General features: G+C 41.9%; 1 protein-coding gene across 5 annotated transcripts in view; it reads left to right on the plus strand.

Annotated features, from left to right (window-relative positions):
- The window catches only part of LOC140203750 (uncharacterized), a 120,203-nt gene that overhangs the window by 1,735 nt on the left and 91,052 nt on the right, over positions 1–27,416 (plus strand). For 4 of the 5 annotated variants that reach the window (XM_072269794.1, XM_072269795.1, XM_072269798.1 and 1 more), the window contains exons 3-6: positions 9,912–10,155; positions 12,985–13,089; positions 21,772–21,927; positions 23,466–23,591. In XM_072269794.1, the coding sequence (XP_072125895.1) occupies positions 9,912–10,155; positions 12,985–13,089; positions 21,772–21,927; positions 23,466–23,591 (631 nt within the window). The remainder of the gene's footprint in view (positions 1–9,911; positions 10,156–12,984; positions 13,090–21,771; positions 21,928–23,465; positions 23,592–27,416) is intronic. The other variant, XM_072269796.1, reaches the window with a different exon arrangement.

The raw sequence follows: 27,416 nt of genomic DNA on the forward strand, positions 1-27,416 counted from the left end.
GCCCAACAAACTTGGTCAAGCTTATAGTCATCAGAAAGCAGTTGGCTTTCATTTGTAAGCTTTAATAATATTTAAAAGTCTTGGCACTTGCCCTCAGTAATTGACAACTACACTGCAAATTCTGACAGGTGTAGGTGAAATTGCACAAATTAAAGAATTTAGACACCACAGAACTTCTCTGTTTTTGGCTGTTTTGTATGGTGATGATGCAGTGGTAACTGAATGTTTAAAGAAGTTGGTGTATTATGGTGTCATTTGTAATTGTCAGTGTATAATTGGATCTACTGTTGGGCTTGCCTAGTCCTGTTTTCCAAACTCCCTTTAAACCTGGGGTGGTGGGGGGGGGGGCTCTGTTTCATGTGTTCCATTTAAATCCACTTGCTTTACTGGAGACATTATTTGTACTTTTAAGAAAAGTGAGTTAAAAGTGGTGAATTAATAGAATTAATATCCAGTAATTCTGAAAACCTGCCAGTCTTGTTCCCAAGTCCCAACAATGCTGGATTAAGAGCTTTGGAGTCATAGAACAGTACAGCACAGGAACAGGCCCTTTGGCCCTTCTAGTCGGTATCGAACTATTATTCTGCCTAGTTCCATCCAGCACACTTGGACCATAGCCCTCAATGCCCCCTCCCTCCATGTACCTGTCAAGCTTCCTTTAAATGTTGAAATTGAACCCATATTCACCAGTTCTTCCGGCAGCTGGTTCCATCCTCTTCAATGCCCTCTGAGTGGAAAAAGTTCCTCCTCATGTTCCTCTTAAACATTTCACCTTTAACCCTTAACCCATGACCTCTGGTTCTAGTACTTTTACTGTACTCCTTTCTGGGGCTCTGCAGGTCTCCTCAAAGGCCCATAGAAGCAATGGCACCATTTTTAATCTTTCTCCATTCACTTCCAACAAATGGTTACGTTACTTGGTGAGCAGCTTGAAATCTTGTGCTGGCAAGAGTTAGAATTTTACAGTTGGCAGCTGATGAAATGGAATTCAAATAACTTTGTAATTTTTTAATAGTAAATGGTGGTAATGGTACCTCCAGATTTTCATAAATTCCCATCTTTGTCTTCAGGAAGGAAAAGCTATAGTATAGTGTTTGTGTGATTTGGGGTTTATGAGACTCCAGAAGCACAATGGTAGTTTCTTGGAACAGCCTCTTAACTGGTGCTGTTACCCAGGACGGTAAATTCCAAGTTGCCAGCTCACCAATTTCCCCTGGGATCAATAAAGTATGACTATGACCATTGTAATGCTGTGTTTGTTATTCTTAGCTACAAAGCAGATAATGTAATATTTACCCCAATTAAACTCTGCATTCAAAGTTCAAAATAAATTTATTAACAAAGTACTTGTGTGTCACCATATACATCCCTGTAATTCATTTTTTTCCCACTTCATTCGCCCACAGCGAAGATATATGAAGACCAAATATTTTCTATCCATTTGGTGAAAATCTCCTATTCTATATCAGGTCTCTGCCCCACCACTGTCTATTAGGCTGGGTAAACTGGAAATTCTTCCATTTCAGCATTTGGAATACATTAAGCCTGTTTGTCCTTGGCCCTCACTGCATTTTTTTCCCCCTAGCTGTCAATTCCATTCCCCTTAGGACATAGAATGGTACAACAAAGGGACATGGCCTTTGGCCCACAATGTGGTACCATACCAGTTAAGTTAGTGATTGGATGGTCAACTGAACTAATCCCTGCTACCTACTGTACACAATGTCTTTCTGTTTTTCCTTACATTCATGTGCCTATCTAGACATCTCTTAAGAATCCCTAATGCCTCTGCCTCTACCACCACCCCAGGCAGTGCTTTCCACAGACCCACTCTGTGTATAAAAAAAAACACACAACAAACAAACACAACAACAACACACAAAACCTGTCCATCACATCTCTTTTGAACTTGCCTCCTCTCACCTTAAATGCATGCCTTCTGGTATTAGACATTTCAACCCTGGGGAAAAAGATACTATCTACTATGAGATATTGGAGCAGAATTAGGCCATTCAGCCTACTGAGTCTGCTCTGCCATCCATCATGGCTGATTCCACAGATTTACTACTCTGGCTTTAAAATAAAAACTCTCCTTCTTTCTGTTCTAAAGAGCCTCAATTTTGAGGCTGTGCCCTCTAGTTCTGGTTACCCCCAACATAGGAAATATCCTCTCCACATCCACCCTATGTAGTCCTTCCAACATTCGGTAGTTTTCAATGAGAATCTCCTCTCTTCTCTCCCCCCCCCCCCCCCGCCAGCAGCCTTCTAAATTCCAGTGTGTACAGGCCTAAGCTGCCAAACGTTCTTTTAGTTAACCCCTTCATTCCTAGAATCATCAATTGTGAACCTTCTCTGGACTCTCTCCAATGACAACACATCTTTTCTGAGATATGGGGCCCAAAACTGATGACACTACTCCAAGTATGGCACATAAAAGTTGCTGGTGAACACAGCAGGTTAGGCAGCATCTCTAGGAAGAGGTACAGTCGGCGTTTTGGGCTGAGACCCTTCGTCAGGACTAACTGAACGACGAGCTAGTAAGAGATTTGAAAGGGGGAGGGGGAGATCCGAAATGATAGGAGAAGACAGGAGGAGGAGGGATAGTGAGAGGGACAGAGGGAGAAGAAGGAAAGAAAGAAAAAGAATGCATGTATATAAATAAATAACGGATGGGGTACGAGGGGGAGGTGGGGCATTAACGGAAGTTAGAGATGTCAGTGTTAATGCCATCAGGTTGGAGGCTGCCCAGACGGAATATAAGGTGTTGTTCCTCCAACCTGAGTGTGGCTTCATCTTGACAGTAGAGGAGGCGGTGGATAGACATATCAGAATGGGAATGGGACGTGGAATTAAAATGTATGGCCACTGGGAAATCCTGCTTTCTCTGGCGGACAGAGCGTAGGTGTTCAGCGAAACGGTCTCCTAGTCTGTGTCGGGTCTCGCCAATATATAGAAGGCCACATTGGGAGCACCAGATGCGGGGGGGGGGGGGGGGGGGGGAAGGAAAAGATGTGCTTAGTGATGGGATCCCGTTGGAGGTGGCGGAAGTTACAGAGAATTATGTGTTGAACCCAGAGGCTGGTGGGGTGGTCTCAGCACATGTTTCCCTCCCCCCCCCCCCCCCCCCCCCGGCTTTCTGCAGGGATTGCTCCCTACGCGACTCCCTTGTCCATTCGCCCCCCCATCCCTCCCCACCGATCTCCTATCCTTGTAAGCGGAACAAGTGCTACACATGCCCTTACACTTCCTCCCTTACCACCATTCAGGGCCCCAGACAGCCCTTCCAGGTGAGGCGACACTTCACCTGTGAGTCGGCTGGTGTGATATACTGCGTCCGGTGCTCCTGATGTGGCCTTCTATATATTGGCGAGACCTGACGCAGACTGGGAGATGGTTTCACTGAATACCTACGCTCTGTCCGCCAGAGAAAGCAGGATCTCCCAGTGGCCACACATTTTAATTCCACATCCCATTCCCATTCTGATATGTCTATCCACGGCCTCCTCTACTGTAAAGATGAAGCCACATTCAGGTTGGAGGAACAACACCTTATATTCTGTCTGGGTAGCTTCCAACCTGATAGCATAAACATTGACTTCTCTAACTTCCATTAATGCCCCACCACCCCCTCGTACCCCATCCGTTATTTATTTGTACAGGTTTCCTCCGCTATCCGAAGGTAGAGCGTTCCTTTGAAACGGTTCGTAAGCCGAAATGTCGTAAAGTGAAGAAGCAATTACCATTTATTTATATGGGAAAATTATGTGAGCTTTTGCTGACCCAAAAATAACCTACTAAATCATGCCAAATAACACACAAAACCTAAAATAACAGTAACATATAGTAAAAGCAGGAATGATATGATAAATACACAACCTATATAAAGTAGAAATACTTCCCTACAACTATTGCCTGCACAGATCTCCGTAGCAAAAATCTCACGCAAGCGTTGTTGGCATAAACGCGCTCTCCAGTAACCTTTAAACTATGAAGTGCCAAATCTACCAAATAACATGTAAAAATACACAGCCTATATAAAGTACAAATAATGTATGTACAGTGTAGTATCACGGGAATTGGGAAGACATCGAGCACACAGATGATGGTGTGTTAGACTGAGTCGTCGCAGGTTGGGTGGTGCAGTGGCTTCAACTCTCCAGTCCGCCGACTGATACATTGCCGCGAAGCATGCAGGGGTAGCCGGAAGGCACACAGCACATCTTTAAGAAAAAAGCCGAAATAAACATGCTAATTAATTAGGTGCTGCCCGGCATGTAAATGTTGGCGCAGATCAGAGGCGATTGCTGATTGTATCGGCACTGATCTGGGCTGACAATTACGTGCTAGGCCGCACCTAATTAATTAGCATGTTTATTTCGGCTTTTTTCTTAAAGATGTGCTGTGTGCCTCCCGGCTACTGCTGCATTCTCTGCGAATCGGTACAGTATCTGTCCGGGGCTCGGGGGTTGGGGTGGTGGGACAAGGGGGTGTCATCTCATCGTCGATCAGGGCAGGCAGCTCACCTTCTCCTATGACTACCTGCCTCGGTGTCGAAGGTCGAGGTTCGCCATCTGCTGTGGCTGATGTGGAAGGTTTGCTTGACTGCTGAGCCTTGAGCATTTTTATATCACACAGTTCTTTGTAAGGATTCAAACCATCTTGCAAATATCCCCTAAACCTACGTACATTTCAAAATTAAAGTAGTACTTTATCATTGCAGCAAAAATCTCACCTAGTTGCTTCACATTCAGTTCCTGGATGACTTCACTTTCACTACTGCATTCGGTTTCGATTGTTATCCTTTCCTCTTCCAATTGCATCAGCTCTTCATCTATCAGTTCTTGGTCATGGGATGCCAAAACCTCTTCAACATCATCTTCGTCAGCTTCCACAAGCCAAACTCACTTTGTCCTTGCTTCACTCACCACGATCGAAACGCTTAATTATGTCTAGTTTTACGCTAAGTGTAACACCCTTACGAGCTGTTTCAGGCTTTTCCGACACCTTAGAACTCATCTTCCTAACGTCTGCTCAAAGCACGTGTTTAAGTAATGCTGTTCCGAATCCAGGGGAGAGCGGCTGCTCGGGGTGCGCTTTGCCTTTTATCGCACGCTGCCTTTCTTCATAACAGTGAAAACACCTGAAAGCGAAAACAGGGTACTAATGTAGGTCTTTCGTAACAGTGAGGTTTCGTAAAGTGAACGTTCGAAAAGCGGGGGACACCTGTATACACACATTCTTTCTCTCTTTCTCCCCTTTTTCTCCCTCTGTGCCTCTGACTATACCCCTTGCCCATCCTCTGGTTTCCCCCCCCCCCCCCTTTTCTTTCTCCCTGGGCCTCCTGTCCCATGACCCTCTCATACCCCTTTTGCCAATCACCGGTCCAGCTTGTGGCTCCATCCCTCCCCCTCCTGTCTTCTATCATTTTGGATCTCCCCCTCCCACTTTCAAATCTCTTACTAGCTCTTCTTTCAGTTAGTCCTGACGAAGGGTCTCCCCCCGAAACGTCAACTGTACCCCCTCCTAGAGATGCTGCCTGGCCTGCTGCGTTCACCAGCAACTTTGATGTGTGTTGCTTGAAATTCCAGCATCTGCAGATTTCCTCGTGTTTGCGTTTTTAAACTCCAAGTAAGGTCTGACTAGTGTCTTGAAAAGACTCAGCATTATCTCTTAGCTTTTATATTCTATTCCGCTTGAAATAAGTGTCAACATTGCATTTGCCTTCTTTACCACAGACTCAACCTGTAAATTAACATTCTGGGAGTCTTGCACGAGGACTCCTCAGTCCCTTTGCACCTCTGATGTTTGAAACTTCATTATCTATATCTCTCATAATCTTATAAACCTCTATGGGATATCTGCTCAGCCTCCACTGCTCCAGAGAAAATAACCCAGGTTTGTCCACTCTTTCATTATATCACATGCACTTGAATCGATATACTACTTTTGCACTCTCCAAAGCCTCGATATCTTCCTATAAAGGGGTAACCAGTATTGTATGCAATGCTCCAGATGTGGACCAACTAGAGTTTTCGAAAGCTGTAACATAACTTCCTAACTTTTGAAATCATGCCTCGACTAACAAAGGCAAGCAGCCGTATGCCTTCTTAACCACACTATCAACCTGTGCAGCCACTTTTGGGGAGTCAGTTCTTGGTAACTGTCTTAAACTGAACTACAGAGTTCAGGGATCTTGTTTGGCAATGAGAAGGACTTTAGATTCTATAACATCTCCCTTACAGATGTTAGACTCATCTGTCCCCTTGTTTCAAACATTCTGCATTGCTGTCTCTACCTCATGGTTCCAGTGCTATCCTAGACTTCCCCCTTCTACAAATTTATCCAAAACTGTATTCATTCTTGTATTGTCCCTGACTTCTGTCATCAGTGCTCACTGTTCTACACGGTTTGCCAGTTTTGAAATCCTCCATTTCCATTTTAAATTTCTTGCCCTTGTATTTAAACTCCTTCGTAACTTTAATATCTCTCTGCTAACCACTTAAGTTAAACCTAAGAGCACTTTTTACTCTAGAAGAGTGGCATAGAATGTTGGCCTTCATCTCAAGGCAGCTAGATCGTATGTAGGGACCTATTCAATCATGTAGGCCCGAGGGCTGGATTGACCCCTTTACACTACCAATTTTTGCATAACCTGATATTTACTCCTGTTGGTCACCTGTAATAATTTCTCTTCCTTTGTAGGGAGGTCATTTTGTTTTTATTCCTCCTGTGACAACTTTGGGACAAGGGAAGTCTGTTAATATCTGATTTCAGCACAATGTTAAAAAGTACATTGTTAAGGATACTTGGAGTGTTGGACTGAGTAGTTATAGTAAGTACTCTTAGCCAAGGATTAGGTCATGCATCTGTTAAAGACTATGATGCCTTTCAGTTAGATCATTTACCTGAGTCCAATAACTTTAATACTCTTCCCAGTATCAATATTGTGAAATCTTCACAGATATCAGAGTGCATGTCCTGGATTTCCTTGTATCTTTAGATGTAAAATTTAATTTAGAGAGAGTGCAGATCAACCCCTTCTGGCCCAATAAGCCGCGCCGCCCAGCAACCCACTTATTTAACCCTGGTCTAATCACAGGATAACTTAACAGTGACTGATTAACCTACTAACCAGTATGCCTTTGGACTGTGGGAGGAAACTGGAGCACCTGGAGGAAACCCACACAGTCCCAGGGAGAACATACAAACTCCTTGCGGACAGTGCTGGAATTGAACTCTGAACTCCTATGCTGTGAGCTGTAATAGCGTTGTGCTAACCGTTAGCTAACGTGGCACCCTATAGGCCAAATAAACATATATTTTGAAGTCTCATAACATTGTTCCAAATGTTACATAATGCTAGCTAGGATGTGTTTTAGATGCAGACCAAGATATAAAATATTTGGTATATTAAAAAAAACTAAGCACATTTCCTATGGGGTTTGCTCTGATTTAATCCAGCCATTAAAATTAATCATCTCACAAATTGTGCCTGAAGTAGTTCTACCACTGACTGTATAAGATGAATAAATATTTTTGTCAGATTTTCTGCTGGTATACGAAAGCCATGTGAATGCTTAAAACTTTATTTATGACTCACTTTAATTATCACCCTTTCTAGGGAGGATTTAGCTCATCTGTTTACTCGGTCATAACAGCTAAACTTTATAATTGAGTAATGGGGGAAAAACTCTGGAGCTGGAATTTTGATGGGACACATTCTTATTAGTGGAAATGCTGCCTCAATCTGTGTTCAGTTGTGATCTGTGCTGTCTGGGTGGAATTTGCATGTAGGAGTTTCCTATGGATCCTCCACTTCCCCACTCCAACACGCACAGACACACAGCGAATACTGCCAAAGTTGCTGAGTTGAGGCTCCATGGCCTGTTTCTGTATCTTCAGACTCTAAATAATTGAGGTTCCTACAGGACCACTTACTCCAACAGTCTTGATGTTGGAGCAGTTCTCAAATAGCTACAGCTGTAATACTTGATTATGGGATTGGATTAAGAATAAATTTGGCGTAGAATGGGATGAAGGTAGCTAATTTCCCTAAACTAGTCCTAATCTCATGATATCCAATAGAGCATTTCCAGGAAGTTACTGATTATTGGTCAGAAGTCCTGAGTATTTTCTCTACCTCTTGGCTCCCTTCAAAAATAAGCTTCCAGGCTAAGAGCAGTGTAATGTATTTATCACACCAGCTGGGAAGGTACTTCCTTTATTGGAAAGGTTAGGAGGAAAGTGATTAACAGTTTTGACATAAATTTGTTCTGAAGGAAAAGATGGTTTTCTTTGCTTTGTGTTTTTTTCCTTTAAAAGGAAAGGAGGAAACTAAGGAAGAAAGATTTGGTTTAAAAAAAGAACTGAATTACAAGTTAATCAAGAAGGATGATGAAGAATAGTCAGCTGGGGAAAGCATTGGCTTTGAGACAGGCTTTGTCATTTAACACAAGAAATTCTGCAGATGGTAGAAATCCAGAGCAACACACACAAAATGCTGGTCGTCAGCATCTATGGAAATAAATGGTTGATGCTTCAGGCCGAGACCCTTCTTCGGGCCTGGAAAGGAAGGGGGTGAATAAAAAGGTGGGGGGGAGGAAGGAGCATAGCTGGAAGGTGATGAGTGAAGCCAGGCAGGTGGGAAAGGGCTAGAGAAAAAAGGGTCTGATAGAACAGAGTGGACCAGAGTGGAATGGAAGAAGGAAGGGCACCAGGGGGAGGTGATGGGCAGGAGAGAAGAGGTAAGAGTTGGGGTATAGAAGAAGAGAGAAGTTGGAGGGAATTTTTTTCTTACCAGAAGGAGAAATTGATGTTTGTGCCATCAGGTTGGAGGTTACCCAGATGGAATATGAGGTGTTCTGCCTCCACCTTGAGAGAGGTCTCATCATGGCACGAGGAGGCTCTGGACCAACATATCATAATGAGAGTAGGAATGAAATGGTTGGCCAGTGGGAAATTTGGCTTTTGGCAGGTGGTGCAGAGTTGCTTGACAAAGTGGTTCCCCGCTTTATGATGAGGCTGAATTGGGAGTATTGGGAGCAGTAGATGACCCCTTAAGATTCACAGGTGTTTGGTGGTAGGATCCCTTTGGAGATGACAAGCTGCGGAGAAGGATATGTTGGATGCGGAGGGTAGGTTAGGACAAGAGGAACTTCATCACTGCTAAGGCGGCAGGAAGATGGGATGAGTGCAGATGTCTGGGAAATGGAGGAGATGCAGGTGAGGGTAGCATCAATGGTGGAGGAAGGGAAACCCCCATTCTTTGAAGAATGAGGACATTTCTGATGTCCTGAAAGGATAGCCTCATTCTGGGATCAGATGCGGCAGAGAAAAGGCAACAGCGTTTTTACAGGTATAGTCAAAGAAGTGTGTGTTCATTTGTCATTGTTGAGGTTTTGCATGGGGTCTGTGACAAAGCCTTTATCTGTCCTAAAGGAAATTTTCTTTAGAGTAATCTTTTGTACAGATTTTTTTTGTTTTATTTTGGAAAGTACCAAATTTTTAATTTTCAAGCCATGGTTAAAATCGGGGAATTCCTGTCCGGAAAGTTTTGCTGATAACCAAGTACATGGATGTTGCAGAATGCTGATTCCACAACCTAAGGACTCCCTTTCAAGGATTCAACAACTTGTATTTTCAATATTATTTACTTATTTCTTTTTTTAAATTAGTTTTGTATTTGCAGAGTTTGTCTTTTACATGTTGGTTGTCAGTCTTTGTGTGTATGTGTATCTAGTTTCTCATTGATTCTATTGTATCCTGTGAATATGCACAAGAAAATGAACCTCAGAGTAGTATATGGTGACATATACATACCTTGATAATAAATTTACTTTGAACATTTGTGTGCAATTGTTTGAAGTTTCTTCCTACAAAACATTGAGCTTCGGTCCCTTACTTGTCCACAGGATGTTGCAAATAGCCGAAGACCTCGGAGGCGATGTGAAAAGAAGCCCTTCTTTGATGTAGTTGAAATACATGGCACCACAAATGATCAAGAGTCAGAGCAGAAACTGAAAGCAATTATTCCCTTAAAGGATGGAGCAGGAAAAATCCAGGAATCTACAAATAATGAAGAACCTTTGAAACAAATGAGAACAATTATGCGTGCAGAAAATGACTTGCAAATAAAACAGTTATTCAGTTTTGAAGGTAAGTAATTTGTTTCTTCATTCATGGAATACTTATGCACACATGCCTGTTATGCTCCTGAATGCTGATTTAATTCTCCAATCTAGTTATTGTAATTTTATTTCTCATTCTTAAAGTTTCGTCGTCATTGGGGCAAGGTTTCACTAGTCCTTGATGCCATGTTGTACCTTTCTTGAGTGACCTTTTCAGCTCCTCTCATTTATTGGCTCTGAGGCTAATTATATTAGCGGCACCAGTACAACAGACTGATCTGATCTTGCTGCATTTTCACTGCTTCTCTGAGATCCAGTAGAACACGAGATATTGAGTCCAGAATTCTGTAGTATTCTTTAACTCGTCCTCCTTCGGGTGGAAGCCATTCTTTGTAAATTTTGTAATATTTTGTAAATGTTCCAGTTTCAAGTTGTGATTTGCAAAGTTAAGTAAAAATATTACTTTTTTATGAAATGTTACTAGGGTTTTCATTGGATGCCAAGCTATGATGTACCATGTCCATTTGACATTGGAGCAGAATTGGGCCATTCAGCCCATCAAGTCTGCTCTGCCATACCGTCATGGCTGATCCTGGATCCCGCTGAACCCCATACACCTGCCTTCTCGCCACATCCTTTTGTGCCCTGACCAATCAAGAAACTGTCAACTTCCGCCTTAAGTATACACATGGACTTGGCCTCCGCTGCAGTCTGTAGCAGAGCATTCCAGATTCACTACTCTCTGGCTAAAGAGATTTCTTCTTCTCCTGTTCTAAAAGGCTGACCCTCAGTTGTGAGGCTCTGGATATCCCCACCGTAGGAAACGCTCTCTCCATCAACCCTGTCTAGTCCTTTCAACATACAGTAGTTTTCAATGAGATTCCACCCCCCCACCCCGGCATTCTTTTAAGTTCCAGTGAGTACAGGCCTAAAGCTACCAAACGCTCCTCATGTTAACCCCTTTATTCCTGGAATCATCCTTATGAACCTCAGCTGGACACTCTCCAATGACAACACATTTTTGAGGTATAGGGCCCAAAACTGATGACAATACTCCAATGTGGCCTTACTAGTGTCTTATGAAGCCTCAGCTTTATCTCCTTGCTTTTATGATCTATTCCCCTAGAAACGAATGCTAACATTGCATTTGCCTTCTTTACCACAGACTGAACCTGTGAATTAACCTTCTGGGAGTCTTGCACAAGGATTCTTAAGTCCCTCTGCACCTCTGATGTTTGAACCTTCTCCCCATTTAGATAATAGTCTGCACTATTGTTCCCTTTATCAAAATGCATCATCATACATTTCTCAATGGGTCTGTACATTGTGTTTGTGGCTCACAGTTCTTTAGGTTTGTAAGGATAGTTTTTTTGGGGGCAATGTATGAAGTTAAGGAGTGAGATGTTAGGGGCAGTTTAAAAAAAAGAAGTTGAGGGAAGGACATGGAAGTTGGAGTTCAGATCGGAGCATTCTGAGGTCAGGGGCCAGCAATCTGAGGACAGAGCCCCAAGAACGAGGGCCAGTGGTCCCCGTAGTTTGCATGCCCTTGGAGCTGGAGGCCAGGGGTTGGCTGGTCTAGGGACTGGAGACCTAGATTTCATGGTGTAATGTATTACAGCCCGGGGTGCGAGAGTTCAATCTTGGCGTCCTCTGTAAGGAGTCTGTACGTCATCTCCATGGAATGTGTGGGTGTCCTGCCACAGTCAAAAGACATACTGGTTTGTTGGTCATAGTAAATTGTCCTGAGATTAGGTTAGGGTTAAGTTAGTGGTTGTTGGGAGGGTTACTGGGCAGCATGGCTTGGAGGGCCTATTCCATGCTGTATCTCCAAATAAAGTAAAATAATAAAATTTTAATACTGTTGCTGAGTCTGAGTTCCCATCTGGAGGTTGGAGGCCTGTCTTTGGGTTGAAAGATCATCTGTGTGCTGGATGGGATGTTGGTTTGATGCTGTTTCTCTTTGTATGCTCTGCTGACCATAGTGGTCATGCATTGTTGGTGCCAGAATGTGTGGCAACTCTTTGGCCCCCCCCCCCCAGCACATTGTCAGATTGTGTCGTCAATACAAACAACACATTTCGCTGTGTGTTTCAATGTAGATGTGATTAATAATGAATCTAAACAATAGCTCACATATAGTAAGCTTAAAATTATAAAATGGGGTTTATATTTAATTTGATGCCAGAAATCGGTTTGTACAACTTAATGCTTCGTTTATGGGTACTTTATCAACGAGAATATCTTGTTAAAAGGGCTGCATCTGTCAGATGTGGCCTAGAGCAAAGGGTTCCCAACCTGGGACCATGGATCCCTTAATGTTATTGGTCCATGACATATAAAAGGTTGAGAGCCCCAGCACTAGTGCATCTGTAATTATTGTACTGTGTTCTCATACACATATGTTCGTCTGCTAGAAATAAGGAGCTGTTATTTTGTTGCTAATGAAGTTTTCTGTTAGTGAACATCCCATGAAATTTAATCCCATTTCATTTGTTACCACAGAGTCAGTTGACAGCAGTAAATTCTCTGAACTCCTTGGGTTGTAATGATTGAGTAAGAACAGAACAGTGTACAAGACATCTGTCCTAATGCTGCTTTTCACTGTTGTCTCCTTGTTAAGGGCATTGCTTGGTAGGACAGTGTCAAACAAGAGTAAGGAGGAAATGAGTAGAAGCACTGGTGGGTTGGGCAGTGGAGGTGGTCAAAGCAGGGGGGCATCTGGGTAGGACACTTACTGGATCATGGGGTAAAGCTGGCTGGGAAAAAGTAAATTAAGGAATATTTCCTTGTAATTCCTGGGAAATTTTTTATCCACATAAGAGTACTCAATGGATTAACTGCAAAAACTCTCCAACAGATCCTCAGGACCAGACTGGAGAGATTGAAAAGCTTGAAGAGAAACTACGGGAAGAGCTGAGATGGAATGGATCGCACGAAATACTACATCCAGTGCTACAGCAATGTTAGTCCATTTTCTGCTGTTTGACATACAATAATCCTTTTGTAGTTCCATTAGTCTTTTATCCTTTTTCATTTTTGCAGGTGGGCAAAAAGGCATGCAGAGAGAAACTTGAATATTCACTTTAAACTTCACGTTAACTGGATTCTGGCTGCTGAGCGGCATTTTATATTTGCATGTGTGGTAAAGAGAGTGATTGGCATTTAAAGCTGCAGGGGAAATGCGATGCTAGAGAAACGAGGCATGCTTTACTGAAAATTGGAGCAGAAGGCGTTGTTTCCTGTTGTTACAGACCCTTCTGAATATGATCTTCAGTGCTGGTTAGAAGTCTAATATGTGACACCAAATCAAGAGCCTTTTGATATATGTACTCCTTCAGCTGTAATTTCCTCATTGCTGCTCTTGTTATATCTGAAAATTGGAGATGACTTCACTTGCATCATCACTGAACTGTTCTCACAACCTATGGGCTCATTTTCAAGTGTTATAACCTTGTTTCGATCTACCCGATGCAAAGACACCACGTACTAAGGTGAATGGAACTTTAACTCTTTATTAGTAGCAAGCTACCAGAGAGAACCCTCCTTAAGCACACTCTTGGAGGCTGCTTCGGAGGTCTCTGGCTTCTGAAGCAAATGCAGCTCTTTTTATACACGTGCAGTCACGTACACAGTTCACCTCCTTAGTTTCTGTACAGATGAGTATTGTTAACCTTATCAGCCATAAAGTGTTCATGTAACAGTTTTAATTGCCACTGTGCCTGGATATAGACAGGCACAGGCTTATTCAAAACCTCCTACCCTTGAAATAGCCATTCCTTTTAATGTTTATCTTGCAGGTTCTCTAGTGAGTACAAAGCAGGGTATGGCTTCTTACAGCAATTAATCAAGCAATAATACAAGTTACTCGAAGCAAGAACTGAAGTTAAGCACAGGTCGCATACCAAGGATAATGTCACCCACTCAGCTTATTTTATAAGAAAATATTTGTGCTTCTGTGCTTTTTTTTTCCAAAGTCTTAGCCCCTATGACCCTTACAAAATAGCCAGGGTCACAAGAGGCCTATGAGATGCTAACTTCTTAACATCTCACAAGGACTCATCATCTTATCTGCTGATATTTATTTATTTATTTTGTATTTGCACAGTTTTTTGTCTTTTGTAGACTAGTTGAACGGCCAGTTGGCGTGGCCTTTTTATCGTTATTTTTCTATGGATTTATTGAGTATGTCCACAAGAAAATGAATCTCAGGGTTGTATATGGTGTCATGTATGTAGTTTGATAAGTTTACTTTGAATGCAGAATTTAATTAGAGTAAGTTTAAAATTATCTGGTCTGTTGCTAAGGTACAAACACAGCCTCAGTAACAGCTCGAGTTAAGAGGCTGTTCCAAGACACTCCGATGATGGAATCTCATAAACCCCAAATAACTTTGAACTGATTTCACATTTGTGACATCTCAGCATAAAATTCAGAACCTGAAAGAATCAGGATCAGGCTCTATACTTCAAAGTAAATTTATCATCAAAGTGTGTGTGTGTGTGTATATATATTGAATTGACTTTATTACTTACATCCTTCATATACACAAGTAAAAATCTTTATGTTCAAGTGTGCAATTACAGTAATTGACAAATATTATGTACAACAAGATAGTCAATATAACATAAAAATACTGGTGTGTCAGCATGAGTTAATCAGTCTGATGGTCTGGTGGAAGAAGCTGCCCGAGAGCCTGTTGGTCCTGGCTTTTATGCTGGGGTACTGTTTCCTGGATAGTAGCAGCTGGAACAGTTTGTGTTTGGGGTGACTTGGGACTCCAGTGATCCTTCAGGCCCTTTTTACACACCTGTCTTTGTAAATGTTCTGAATAGTGGGAAGTTCACATCTACAGATGCGCTGGGCTGTCCGCACCACTCTCTGCAGAGCCCTGCGATTGAGGGAAGTACAGTTCCCATACCAGGCAGTGATGCAGTCAGTTAGGGTGCTCTCAATAGTGCCCCTATGGAAAGTTCATAGAATTTGGGGGGGGGGGGGGGGGACGTACCAAACTACTTCAACTGGCTGAGGTGAAAGAGGCGCTATTGTGCCTTTTTCACCACACAGCTGGTATGTGCAGAGGGTTTCACTGAGATTCCCCCAAGTTCTTCTAAATTCCAGTGAGTCCAGGCTTAAAGCTGCTAAACACTCCTCATATATTAACCCCTTCATTCCTGGAATCATCCTCGTGAACCTCCTCTGGACTCTCTCCAATAACAGTACATCCTTTCTGAAATATGGGGCCCAAAACTGTTGACAATACTCCAAGTGCAGCCTGGCCAGTGTCTTGTAAAGCCCCAGCATTATCTCCTTGGATTTATATTCTATTTCCCTTGTGATAAATGCCAACATTGCATTTGCCGCCTTTACCTCAGACTCAACCTGTGAATTAACCTTCTGGGAGTCTTGCACGGGGCATCCTCGGTCCCTCTGCACCTCTGATGTTTGAACCTTCTCCCCAGTTAGATAATAATCTGCACTATTGTTCCTTTTACCAAAATGCATTACCATTCCGTCTGTCACTTTTTTGCCCATTCTTCCAATTTGTCTTAAGTCCTGCTGCAATCACACTACTTCCTCAGCACTACCTATCTATCTTCGTGTCATCCGCAAACTTTGCCACAAAGCCATCAATTACATGATCTAAATCATTGACAAGCAATACTGACCCCCTAAGGAACACCACTATTCACAAGCAGCCAACCAGAAAAGGCCCTTTTATTCCCACTTGCTGCCTCCTGCCTGTCAACTATTCCTCTATCCATGCCAGTATCTGTCTAGCAGTCTCATGTGTTGCACCTGATCAAATGCCTTCTGAAAATCCAAGTAAATGATGTCCACTGCCTCTCCTTTGTCCACCCTGCTTGTTACTTACTCAAAGAATTCTAACAGATTAGTCAGGCAAGACTTCCCTTTACAGAAACCATACTGACTTTGATTTATTTTATCATTAGTCTCCTAGTACCTTGAAACCTCGTCCTTAATAATAGACTCGAACAACACTTTCCTTTCCACTGAGGTTAGGCTAACTAGCCTATAATTTTGTTTCTTTTGCCTTCCTCCCTTCTTGAAAATTGGAGTGACATTTGCAATCTTCCAGTCCTCCGGGACCTTGTCAGAATCAAGTGATTCTTGAAAGATCATAACCAATGCATCTGTTTTCTCTTCTGCAATTTCTCTCAGGACTCTGATGCAGTCCAGCTGGCCCAAGTGACTCATCCACCTTAAGACCTTTGAGATTGCCAAGCACCTTTTCCTTTGTAATAACAATGGCACTCACTCCTGCTCCCTGACACTCAAGGACCTTTGGTACACTGCTAGTATCTTTCACAGTGAAGACAGATGTAAAGTATCCATTAAGCCATATCTTTGTCCCCCATTAATGCTTTACCAGTATCATTTTCCAGTGGTCTAATATCAACTCTCACTTCCCTTTTACTCTTTATATAATTGAAAAAAACTTTTGGTATCCTGCTTTATATTATTGGTTAGTCTGCCCTCTAATTTTATCTTTCCCCTTATAGCTTTTTTTAGTTGCCTTTTGTTGGATTTTAAAAGCTTCCCAGTCATCCAACTTCCCACTCATTTTTGCTGCTTTGTATGCCCATTTTTTGGCTTTTATGCAGTCCTTAACTTCCTTTGTCAGCCACAGTTGCCTATCCCTGCCATTTGAGAACTTCTTCCTCTGTGGTGAATGTTGATCCTGTGGCTTGTGAACTGTTCCCAGAAACTTCAGTCATCTCTGCTTTCTCTGCCAGTATCCTCGTCCAATCCACCTGGGTAAGCTCCTCTCTCATGCCTCTAATTCAGTTTATTCCATTGCGACACTGATAAATGTCTCTGTTCCAAATTGCAGTATGAATTCAATCATATTATGATCACTGCCTCCTTAAAAGGGTTCATTTACATTAAACTCCCTACTAAGTTCTGGGTTATTACTTAACACCCTGATTTTCCTAATCCGCTTGCATATTGAAGTCCCCCATTACAATTGTTTAATTACCCTTACTACATGCTTTTTCCAGCTCCCTCGGCAATCTCAACCCCACATCTTGACTATTTGGAGGCCTATATATGATTCCCATAATGTTTTTTTTTAACCCCTTGCAATTTCTTAACTCTACCCACAAAGATTCAATATTCTCTGACCCTATGTCACTTCTTTCTAAAGATGTAATTCCATCTCCTGCCAACAGAGCCACACCACCGTCTTTGCCTTCCTACCTGTCCCTTCAATACAAAGGAATCATCTTTTGATGTTAAGCTCCCAACTCTCAACTTCTTTCAGCCACGACTCAAGACTTGGTGATGCTCACAATGTCATATCAACCAGTCTCGAATTGTGCCACGAATTTGTCCACCTTATACTGAATGCTATGCACATTTAAATACATTACCTTCAGTCCTGCATTCTTTGCCCTTTTGAATTTTGCCTTTGTGGTATAATTTAACTGTTTGCTCTGTCTGCATTTGTACCCAATCATTGCCTTGTCCTTCCTTACATTCATGTTACACCCATCATCTACTTGTAAGCCTGGCTGATCCTCAGCTGTATCATACTCGTTCCCATCTCCTGCCATTTTGCATCCATAGTATCACCTGTCTGTCCCCTTGACTATAGAGTCCCCAATTACTGCTACCATCCTGTTTAGTTCCCTACCCTTCTGAGCCACAGGCAGTTTCAATGCCAGGCGCACAGCCGCTGTTTCTTCCCCCAGGTAGCTCATTTTACCCCTTAACTATACTCAAAATGGGGTATTTATTGTTGAAGGGGATGGCCACAGTGGTGCTCGCCACTATCTGAAGTTCTCCCTTCCCTCACCTGACAGTCACCCATTTATCTGTCTCCTGTAGCCTTGGGATGACTACCTCCCTGTAGCTCCTGTCTATCACTGCTTCACTCTCCCTAACAAGCCAAAGGTCATCGAGCTGCAGCTCGGGTTCCCTAACATGGTCTCTAAGGAGCTGTATCTCGATGCACCTAGCACAGATAGACATAGAAACATAGAAAACCTACAGCACAATACAGGCCTTTGGCTCACAAAGCTGTGCCAAACATGTCCTTACCTTAAAACTACCTAGGCTTACCCATAGCCCTCTATTTTTCTAAGCTCCATGTATTCATCCAGGAATCGCTTAAAAGAACCGATTGTTTCCGGCTCTGCTGCTGGCAGCCCATACCATGCATTCACCACTCTGCGTTTTTTTTTAAAAAAACAACTTGTCCCTGACACCTCCTCTGTACCTACTTCCAAGTACCTTAAAATTATGCCCTCTCGTGCTAGCTATTTCAGCCCAGGGGAAAAGCCTGTGACTAGCCACATGATCAATGCCTCTCGTTATTTTGTATACCTCTATCAGGTCACCTCTCATCCTCCATCACTCCAAGGAGAAAAGGCCGAGTTCATTCAGCCTGTCCTCATAAGGCATGCTCCCCAATCCAGGCAACATCCTTGTAAATCTCCTCTGCACCCTTTCTATGGTTTCCACATCCTTCCTGTAGTGAGGCGACCAGAACTGAGCACAGTACTCCAAGTGGGGTCTGACCAGGATCCTATATAGCTGCAACATTACCTCTCGGCTCTTAAACTCAATCCCACGATTAATGAAGGCCAATGCACCATATGCCTTTTTAACCACAGAGTCAACCTCCGTAGCAGCTTTGAGTGTCCCATGGACTCGGACCCCAAGATCCCTCTGATCCTCCACACTGACAGGAGTCTTACCATTAATGCTATATTCTGCCATCATATTTGAACTACCAAAATGAACCACCTCAAACTTATTTGGGTTGAACTCCACGTGCCACTTCTCAGCCCAGTTTTGCATCCTATCAACGTTCCGCTGTAACCTCTGACAGCCATCCACACTATCCACAACACCCCCAATCTCTGTGTCATCATTAAATTTACTAACACATCCCTCCACTTCCTCATCCAGGTCATTTATGAAAATCACAAAGAGTAGGGGTTGCAGAACACATCCCTGATGCATACCACTGGTCACTGGTCACTGGCCTCCATGCAGAATACAACCCATCTACAACTGTTCTTTGCTTTCTGTGGGTATGCATTTCTATATCCACAAAGCAATGTTCCCTTGGATCGCATGCCTCTTTACTTTCTCAATAAGCCTTGCACGGGATACCTTATCGAATGCCTTACTAAAATCCATATACACTACATCTACGGCTCTACCTTCGTCACTGTGATTAATCACATCCTCAAAAAAAAAATTCAATCAGGCTCGTAAGGCACAACATGCCTTTGACAAAGCTGTGCTGACTACTCCTAATCATATTATGCCTCTCCAAATGTTCATAAATCCTGCCTCAGGATCTTCTCCATCAGCTTACCAACCACTGAAATAAGACTCACTGGTTTAAAATTTCCTGGGCTATCCCTACTCCCTTTCTTGAATAATGTGGCCATTGAGGAAGCTGGAAGTCTCCTGGAAATCCTACGTCTGTCATCATTCCACATCAGAACAGAACACTGTGTCTATAGACATACCCCCATTCTCTCTCGAAATGAATAAGAAATAAGGAAAGAACTTACCTAACCTCCAACAACAGGAATTCTGCAGATGCTGGAAATTCAAGCAGCACACATCAAAGTTGCTGGTGAGCGCAGCAGGCCAGGCAGCATCTTCCTTCAGGTAGTCCTGACGAAGGGTCTCGGCCTGAAACGTCGACTGTACCTCTTCCTAGAGATGCTGCCTGGCCTGCTGCGCTCACCAGCAACTTTGATGTGTGTTACCTAACCTCCGCCTATTCTCGCTGAGGCTCCATTTGAGCCAAAACCTTACTACTCTGATTCAAGACTATTCCAATGATGACCACTTCCATGATGACTGCTTCGCTAGCTGGTAACTCTCTTTTATAGAGACTGGGTTTTTAAAAGCTCTTTGTTGGACATGTGCAGGAATGCTCCTGTTGCATCTGCGCAGTACTCCTGTGTGTGTGGGCCTTCTGAAAATCCAAGTACACAACATCAACCGACTCTTCTATGTCTATCCTGCTTGCTATTTCTTCAAAGAATTCCAGCAGATTTGTCGGGCAAGAATTTTCCTTGAGAAAACCACACTGAATACGGCCTGTTTTATCATTTGCCTCCCAAGTACCCCGAAACCACGTCCTGAAATAAGGACTCCAACATCTTCCCAACCACTGTGGTCAGACTAACTGGCCTATAATTTCCTTTCTTCTGCCTCCCTCCCTTTGTGAAAAGTGGAATGACATTTGCAAATCTCCGGTCTCCTGAATCTAGTGATTCTTGAAAATCATGACTAATGCCTCCATGATCTCTTCAGCCACCTCTTTCAGAACTTGCGTGTACACCATCTGGTCCAGATGACTTATCTAACTTCAGACCTTTCAGTTTCCTAAGAACCTCCTCCCTAGTTATGGTAACTTCACACACTTCATGCCCCCGACACCTGGAATTTCGACCATACTACTAGTGTCTTCCACAGTGAACACTGATGCAAAATACTTATTCAGTTTGTCCATCATTTCCCAATCATCTTAATTTATCACCAATTTTTGCTCTTATTATATGGCATCTCTCTCTGGCTTTTATGTTGGCTTTGACTTCCCTTGTTAGCCATGGTTGTGTCATCTTGCCTTTAAAATACTACTTCCTCTTTGGAAGGTACATACCTGTGCCTTTTGAATTGCTTCCAGAAGTTGCAGCCATTGCAGTTTTGCTGTCATCCCTGCCAGTGTTCTTTTCCAATCAATTCTGGCCAACTCCTCTGTCATACCTCTGTAATTTATTTTACCCCACTGTAATACTGATACATCTGACTTGAGATTCTCCTTCTCAAATTTCAGGGTGAATTTGATCATATGATCACTTTCCATTAAGGTTTTTTTTTACCTGAAGCTCTCTTATCAATTCCATTTCACTGCACAACTCCAGTCCAGAACACCTTATCCCATAGTGGGCTCAACTGCGAGCTAGTCTAAAAAGCCATTATGTAGACATTCTAGAAATTCCCTCTCTTGGAATCCTGCACCAACCTGATTTTCCCAATCTACCTGCCTATTGTCTCCATATACAACCCTGAGATTCATTTTCTTGCAGGTATACTCAATAAATAAAAGAAACACAATAGAATCAATGTTTGACCAGACCCAAAAGGATGGGCCAACAACCAATGTGCAAAAGACAACAAACTGCATATACAAAAGAAATAATAAATAAATAAGCAATAACTATTGAGAACATGAGATGAAGAGTGAAGTTAACCCCACTGGTTCAAGAGCCTGATGGCTGGGATTATATAACAAAATACAGTGAGTTATGAGACAATGAGGGACTTAGAGAATGATACTGTTCTTATAACAACAGCTTAGCACTTTTCACCACTCCACCCAATTTATGTATTTGCTTAAACCACTTGTGCTCTCTGGCAAAGTGTGCAGTAGTACGCCTCAAAAGTGAGCAAATCTGTCTCATGTTATTCCTTATTCCTCGCTTTAGTGCTGTGACCTGAGTCAGAAAGTCGGTGCATATTGCTCACTGCTTATACTGTGTAGTACTCCCACAGTGATACTCCATGTTAATAATCCCTGGTCTTTTAATCATAACCATAATTCAAATCTTTGAAATAATTGTGCTTATGTTTGCTCTTTTTTTTCCAGCTGGCGTAAAGCTAAGTGACCTTCACCCCACCGAATGGTTAAACTTGAAACATTTGGGACCAGCTTTGACCCATGAGCATTCTGTTCCCAGTTCCGAGCAGAATGTTGAATCGAGTTATTCTTCTATTACTGGATCTGAGACACATACGATTCGAGGTAAGTAAAGCATTCCGCCTGATGTGTTCTTGGATAATCCAGTTAGTGCAGCCAAGGTTTTGGTGTTGTAAGAGGAAGTATTGCTGGAAAGGGTAACAATTCCATTCTTGCATTGCCTGTGTGAATTTGGCAGCTGAATTGTAAACATTAGTTTGGCGATGTCTAGAGAGTGAATCATCTGACAATATAGGATTCTAGGCATAAAGCATTAACTTCATAGGCTAATTGGGTGCATCTTATGGAAACTTGGAGGATTTTGTTAATATTATATATTTATATTTAGCACCAAGTGTTGATATAACATTGTTTGACTCCACGAGAGAAGACAAAATCGCCAGATAGTCCATCAGCGCTGTATTAAATTTTTTATGTTAAAGAAGTTTAAAAGCACACCTACATTTTAAAAAAAATCAGAGCAAATCAATGCTACCTTAAATACATAGAATCAAAATTATTTCTGCTATTCAGTTGAACGAAGACTGCTGGTGATGTAGCAAGTTGAATCTGGTACACATACAAAGACGCTTGTCCTAGCGGAAACACTTGAGACATCTGTCAAAAATAATTTTCTTTTTCCACAAGGAGTCATTCAGAATCAGATGTGAGCATGTGCCAGGATGGAAAATTCTTTTGCTGATTTAGACTCCCAGCACTGCCAATCAGGGAAGCACTGGTATATCCTGGCATCTGGTGGAAAATTTGTTCTAATGTAGGAAAAAAAAACAAAACGATAGAAAGACTGAGCAGATCAGGCTGCATCCGTACACGTAGCAGCAGCTATATTTTAGGTCAAAGAACCTTTGCCCAATATCTACTGGTCAGTTTAGCTGAATCCATAGTTTAAATGCTTCTGCTGCTAATATTTTGAGGAAAGGAAGAAAAAGAGAAAAATAAACAGAACAGAGAAATCTACAGCACATTATAGGCCCTTTGGTCCACAATGTTGTGCAGACCATGTAACCTACTCGAGAAATTAGCTAGGATTATCCTACTGCATAGCCCTTTTATTTTTCTAAGGTCCACCTACCTATACAAGAGTCTCTTAAAAGATTCTATTGTATCCACCTCTACCACCGTTGCTGGCAGTGCATTCCGTGTACCCACCACTCTGTCTGAGAACTTATCCCTGACATCCCTTCTGTACTTCCTTCCAAGCACCTTATAACTATGGCCCCCAAACATCGGTGAACTTTGATGATAAATGTTTTAATTCCATTCGTGACTTGGCCTCAATATAAGTAGGGTTTCCATTGATTAAGGCCTCCTTAATCTTTGAGAGTTATGTAAGTGATCATTAATAAAGTTATCTGCAAGCAAATAACCTCTCAATATATCTGAGAATTGTGTGCCCTGAAAACCACAAATATTTTTTGCTATTTGAAACTGCTAATTTTTACACTGGTCACACACACTTCTGCTTTAGTCAACTGATACTGGTACTGGGAGTTCTAAATGCAACATCCATGTAACCTCTCCATACGTGCTAAATTTGTGACTTTCCCTTAAGTTTACATACCTTGTGAATGTATTACTTGCAGAAACCGGGATTCCCTTTATTTCCCGGACAGGAAAAACAAATGACCTCACCAAGATTAAAGGCTGGAAGAACAAGTTTAATCTGCAGCCTGGGTCACCTGATGACAAACCAAATCCATTACCTACAAGTGAGTAAGAATTGTTTTGTTCTCCTTGGAAATTGTATCAGAATCAGGTTTATTATCACTGGCATGTGACGTAAAATTTGTTAACCTAGCAACAGTTCAATGCAATACATAATATAGAAGAAAAAAATAAAAATAGCAATAAATCAATTACAGTATACCTATATTGAATAGATTAAGAATCGTGCAAAAATATTGTATATTAAAATAAAGTGAGGTAGTGCCCAAGGATTCAATGTCCATTTAGGAATTGGATTGCGGAGGGGAAGAGGCTGTTACTGAATCGCTGAGTGTGTCTTAAGACTTCCTATACCTCCTACCTGATGGTAACAGTGAGAAAAGGGCTTGCCCTGGGTGCTGGATGTCCTTAATAATGGACGCAGCCTTTCTGAGACACTGCTCCCTGAAAATGTCCTGGTTACTTTGTAGGATAGTACCCAAGATGGAGCTGACTAGATTTACAACCCTGTGCAGCTTCTTTCGATCCTGTGCAGTTTCTCTTCTTCCCCCCCCACCCATACCAGATAGTGATGCAGCCTGTCAGAATGTTCTCCACGGTTCATCTATAGGAATTTAAGTGTACTTGTTGACATACAAATCTCTTCAGACTGCAAATGAAGCACAGCCACTGTCTTGCCTTCTTTATAACTGCATCGATATGTTGGGACCAGGTTAACTCCTCAGAGATCTTGACACCCAGGAACTTGAAGCTGCTCATTCTCTCCACTTCTGATCCCTCTATAAGGATTGGTATGTGTTCCTTTGACTTACCCTTCCTGAAGTCCACAATCAGCTCTTTTGTCTTACTGACATTGAGTGCAAGGTTGTTGCTGTGACACCACTCCACTAGTTGGTATATCTCGCTCCTGTACGCCCTCTCGTTTCCATCTGAGATTCTACCAACAATGGTTGTATCGTCAGCAAATTTATAGATGGTATTTGAGCTATGCCTAGCCACACAGTCGTGTATATAGAGAGTAGAGCAGTGGACTCAGCAACCACCCCTGAAGTGTGCCAGTGTTGATCGTCAGTGAGAAGGTACCAATCCGTACATTGTGGCTTCTGGTTAGGAAGTTGAGGATTCAATTGCAGAGGAAAGTACAGGGGCCCAGGTTCTGCAACTTTTCAATCAGGATTGTGGGAATGATGGTATTAAATGCTATATATGTGTATATTTGGGAAAGTTCAGGGAGTGACACATTTCTGATACTTGGGTGGTATCAGTACAAAAGATTAAATGCCTAACCGGTTTCTGTCGAAACTGGAAGAAAATATGTAGTGAATCTCTTAAGCATTTAGAGCAGGATACATTTCATGTTGTTAACAGTAGTTGCTGAAATCACTTCTGTCCTTTTCTCCTCCCAAGTTCTCTTAGTAAAGTTACTTCAAGACCAGTGCTAGTGCTAGACCATTAACTGTATGGCAGTAACCACAAACCTGAGAAATTGCATTGTGACTTCAGTCCTCTGCCTGTATTTGTTATCTTTGTAAAGACTGCCTTCAATTGTTTAGCAAAAAGAATATTCTGTGAAAAAGGTCATTCAGCTTGTTGAAGTTCTGTGGCCCTGGTGGTTGGATATAATGTAGAAATACTATTTCAAGCTGATGTATTAAGTTTTCCCACATGGACAAAAATCACTAGGATTCAGATCAGTTTTTAAAATCGAAAAGAAATTATGGGCATTGCATTTCGCAGTTTTAAATTTCATTATTCTGTACAATATCTATTCGCATTGCAAGCTTCTCGATGTTTTTCATTTCTTGGTTTAATTAATTTGATGGATGTTAACTTGCTACATTTGCCTGTTTAAATAATATTTGTAAATCACATCTTGCATTTTGGTAATGTCTTTTTCTCTTTTTGGCTGTAATAATCTTTCATTCCTGATAGGAAGGTTAATAAACAATATTACCGTACTCACAATTATATAATGTCAGTAATATTTAGCAGTCCAAGCTTGTTGATAGGAACATTGGGCAAAAAGGGACAGAATATATACTAGTGAAATGCCAGGAAGAAAGTTTGAATAGATAGGGCATTAAAATGTCAAGATGGGTTTAGAAAATAGTTAGATATATGTAATTCCGGACTTTGTATGTAATGGAATGATGTACAAGAACAACAAAGTTGTGCAATACCTGTATGTAGCCTTTCATATAGCACCTGGAGAACTGTGAGCAATTCTGCATGTGTCACCTTAGAAGGCAGTAATGTAGACTACTTGTAGAGTTCAAGGTAGACTTACAAGTTTGATACCACGCTCAATGGATAAGTTCCAAGCTGTTCTTTGGAATTCAGAAGATTTAAGAGGTGATTTATTGAAGTTTTGAAGATAGTAAAGACAGAAGTTATTGCTGCTTTTGGCGAGTCAGAGTTCAGGGGATGTACCAATCAGGATGAAAAGCAAGATCCAATTGTGCGTGAAGCTTTGAGCTCTTCCTCCATACTGAATCATTTATTATAAATCTGATTAAATTTTTGATCAGTAAAGATGGAGTTGAAGAAAAGTAGGATCACAACATCTTTTTGAATAGAGGAACGTGGCTTGCTTTATATCACGTGACTGGCAACAATGAAAATAGAACTGAATTGAGTCAAGTTTTATAAAGACAATCGAACATTTATTAAACTCTGCTGAATACATAATAAAATAAACAAACGAAAATCTTAACCGGAAGTAAACTGCTATGCGGCCATTTAACAAACCGCCACTCAGTACTAGTTCTTAAAGCGATAAATGCCAAAACAGTTCTTAAAGTGGTAAATTCAAACACAGTACTTAGAATGGTAAATTCGAAAGTCCAAGAGATTAATACAGTCAATTAGGAGAGACTTTCCTGAAGTAAAGAATTCCTCGAAGACACGACGTCACGCCAATCCCAGCTGGATCCTGCCTTGTCTGCAGGATTCACGACGACGGAAATAAAACAGTTTAAAGGTACTGACCTTTACCTTTTGATACTAGATCCTGCACAGCCTCTTCTGCCACTTTTAGCAGAGACTATCTCATTCTGATCACTCTTTCTTGAACGAATTCAATGACGGTTGATCCTTTTCAACCGTCGAATGACTCCTTCAGGTTCAAGTCTTCACTCTCCAATACTACTGAAAAGATACATCAACAAACTTGGCAGAAATTGGTTAAACTGCCGGTACAGCACTTTTGTACCTTACAACAGAATGTAAAACTCTGTTTTAAATCAAAACTGCATCATAAGGCGAATACGCAGCGGAGCGGAGTATCTGACTAACGTTCTAATTGGAAAAACTAACTGCGTCACCCCAGGGGTCTGCTTTTATACCCGTGGTGAACATGTCATCACGTGACCTCACATCGGCGGGAAAATTATATCAGGTGACCTCCAAAAGACCATTACATCATCCTCACAAGACAGTCACAAGATATCCATGAGGTATGTAACACCTTCCCATTATTGAATAAAATCTGATGAAGAGGAGCTGTTGGGGCAGATGCCTGGGAACAGAGGTGGCTTTAGCCAAGAAGGAAAATGTTTTGAAAAATTCCAGAATTTGAGATCTTGACTATGGAAGCAGATTCAGAGGATTCGGTCTGATGAGTCTGCTCTGTTTGGTCACTCCTAATTTAATATTCCCTCTCAACCCTATTCTCCTGCCTGCTGCCTGTAACCTTTGACACCCTTACTAATCAAGAACATATCAACCTCTGCTTCAGTTGTACCCAAGGCAAGACAACAAATCAGAGATGATGAAAGGGCTAGGATTGGCAGAGTGTAAAATACTTGAAAAGATCGAAAGGTTGTAGAAATTGAGAGAGTAGACAAGGCTATGGAGGTATTTGCAAACAA

The sequence above is a fragment of the Mobula birostris genome, chromosome 10 (assembly GCF_030028105.1).
Source record: "Mobula birostris isolate sMobBir1 chromosome 10, sMobBir1.hap1, whole genome shotgun sequence".
Classification (NCBI taxonomy): Eukaryota; Metazoa; Chordata; class Chondrichthyes; order Myliobatiformes; family Myliobatidae; genus Mobula; species Mobula birostris.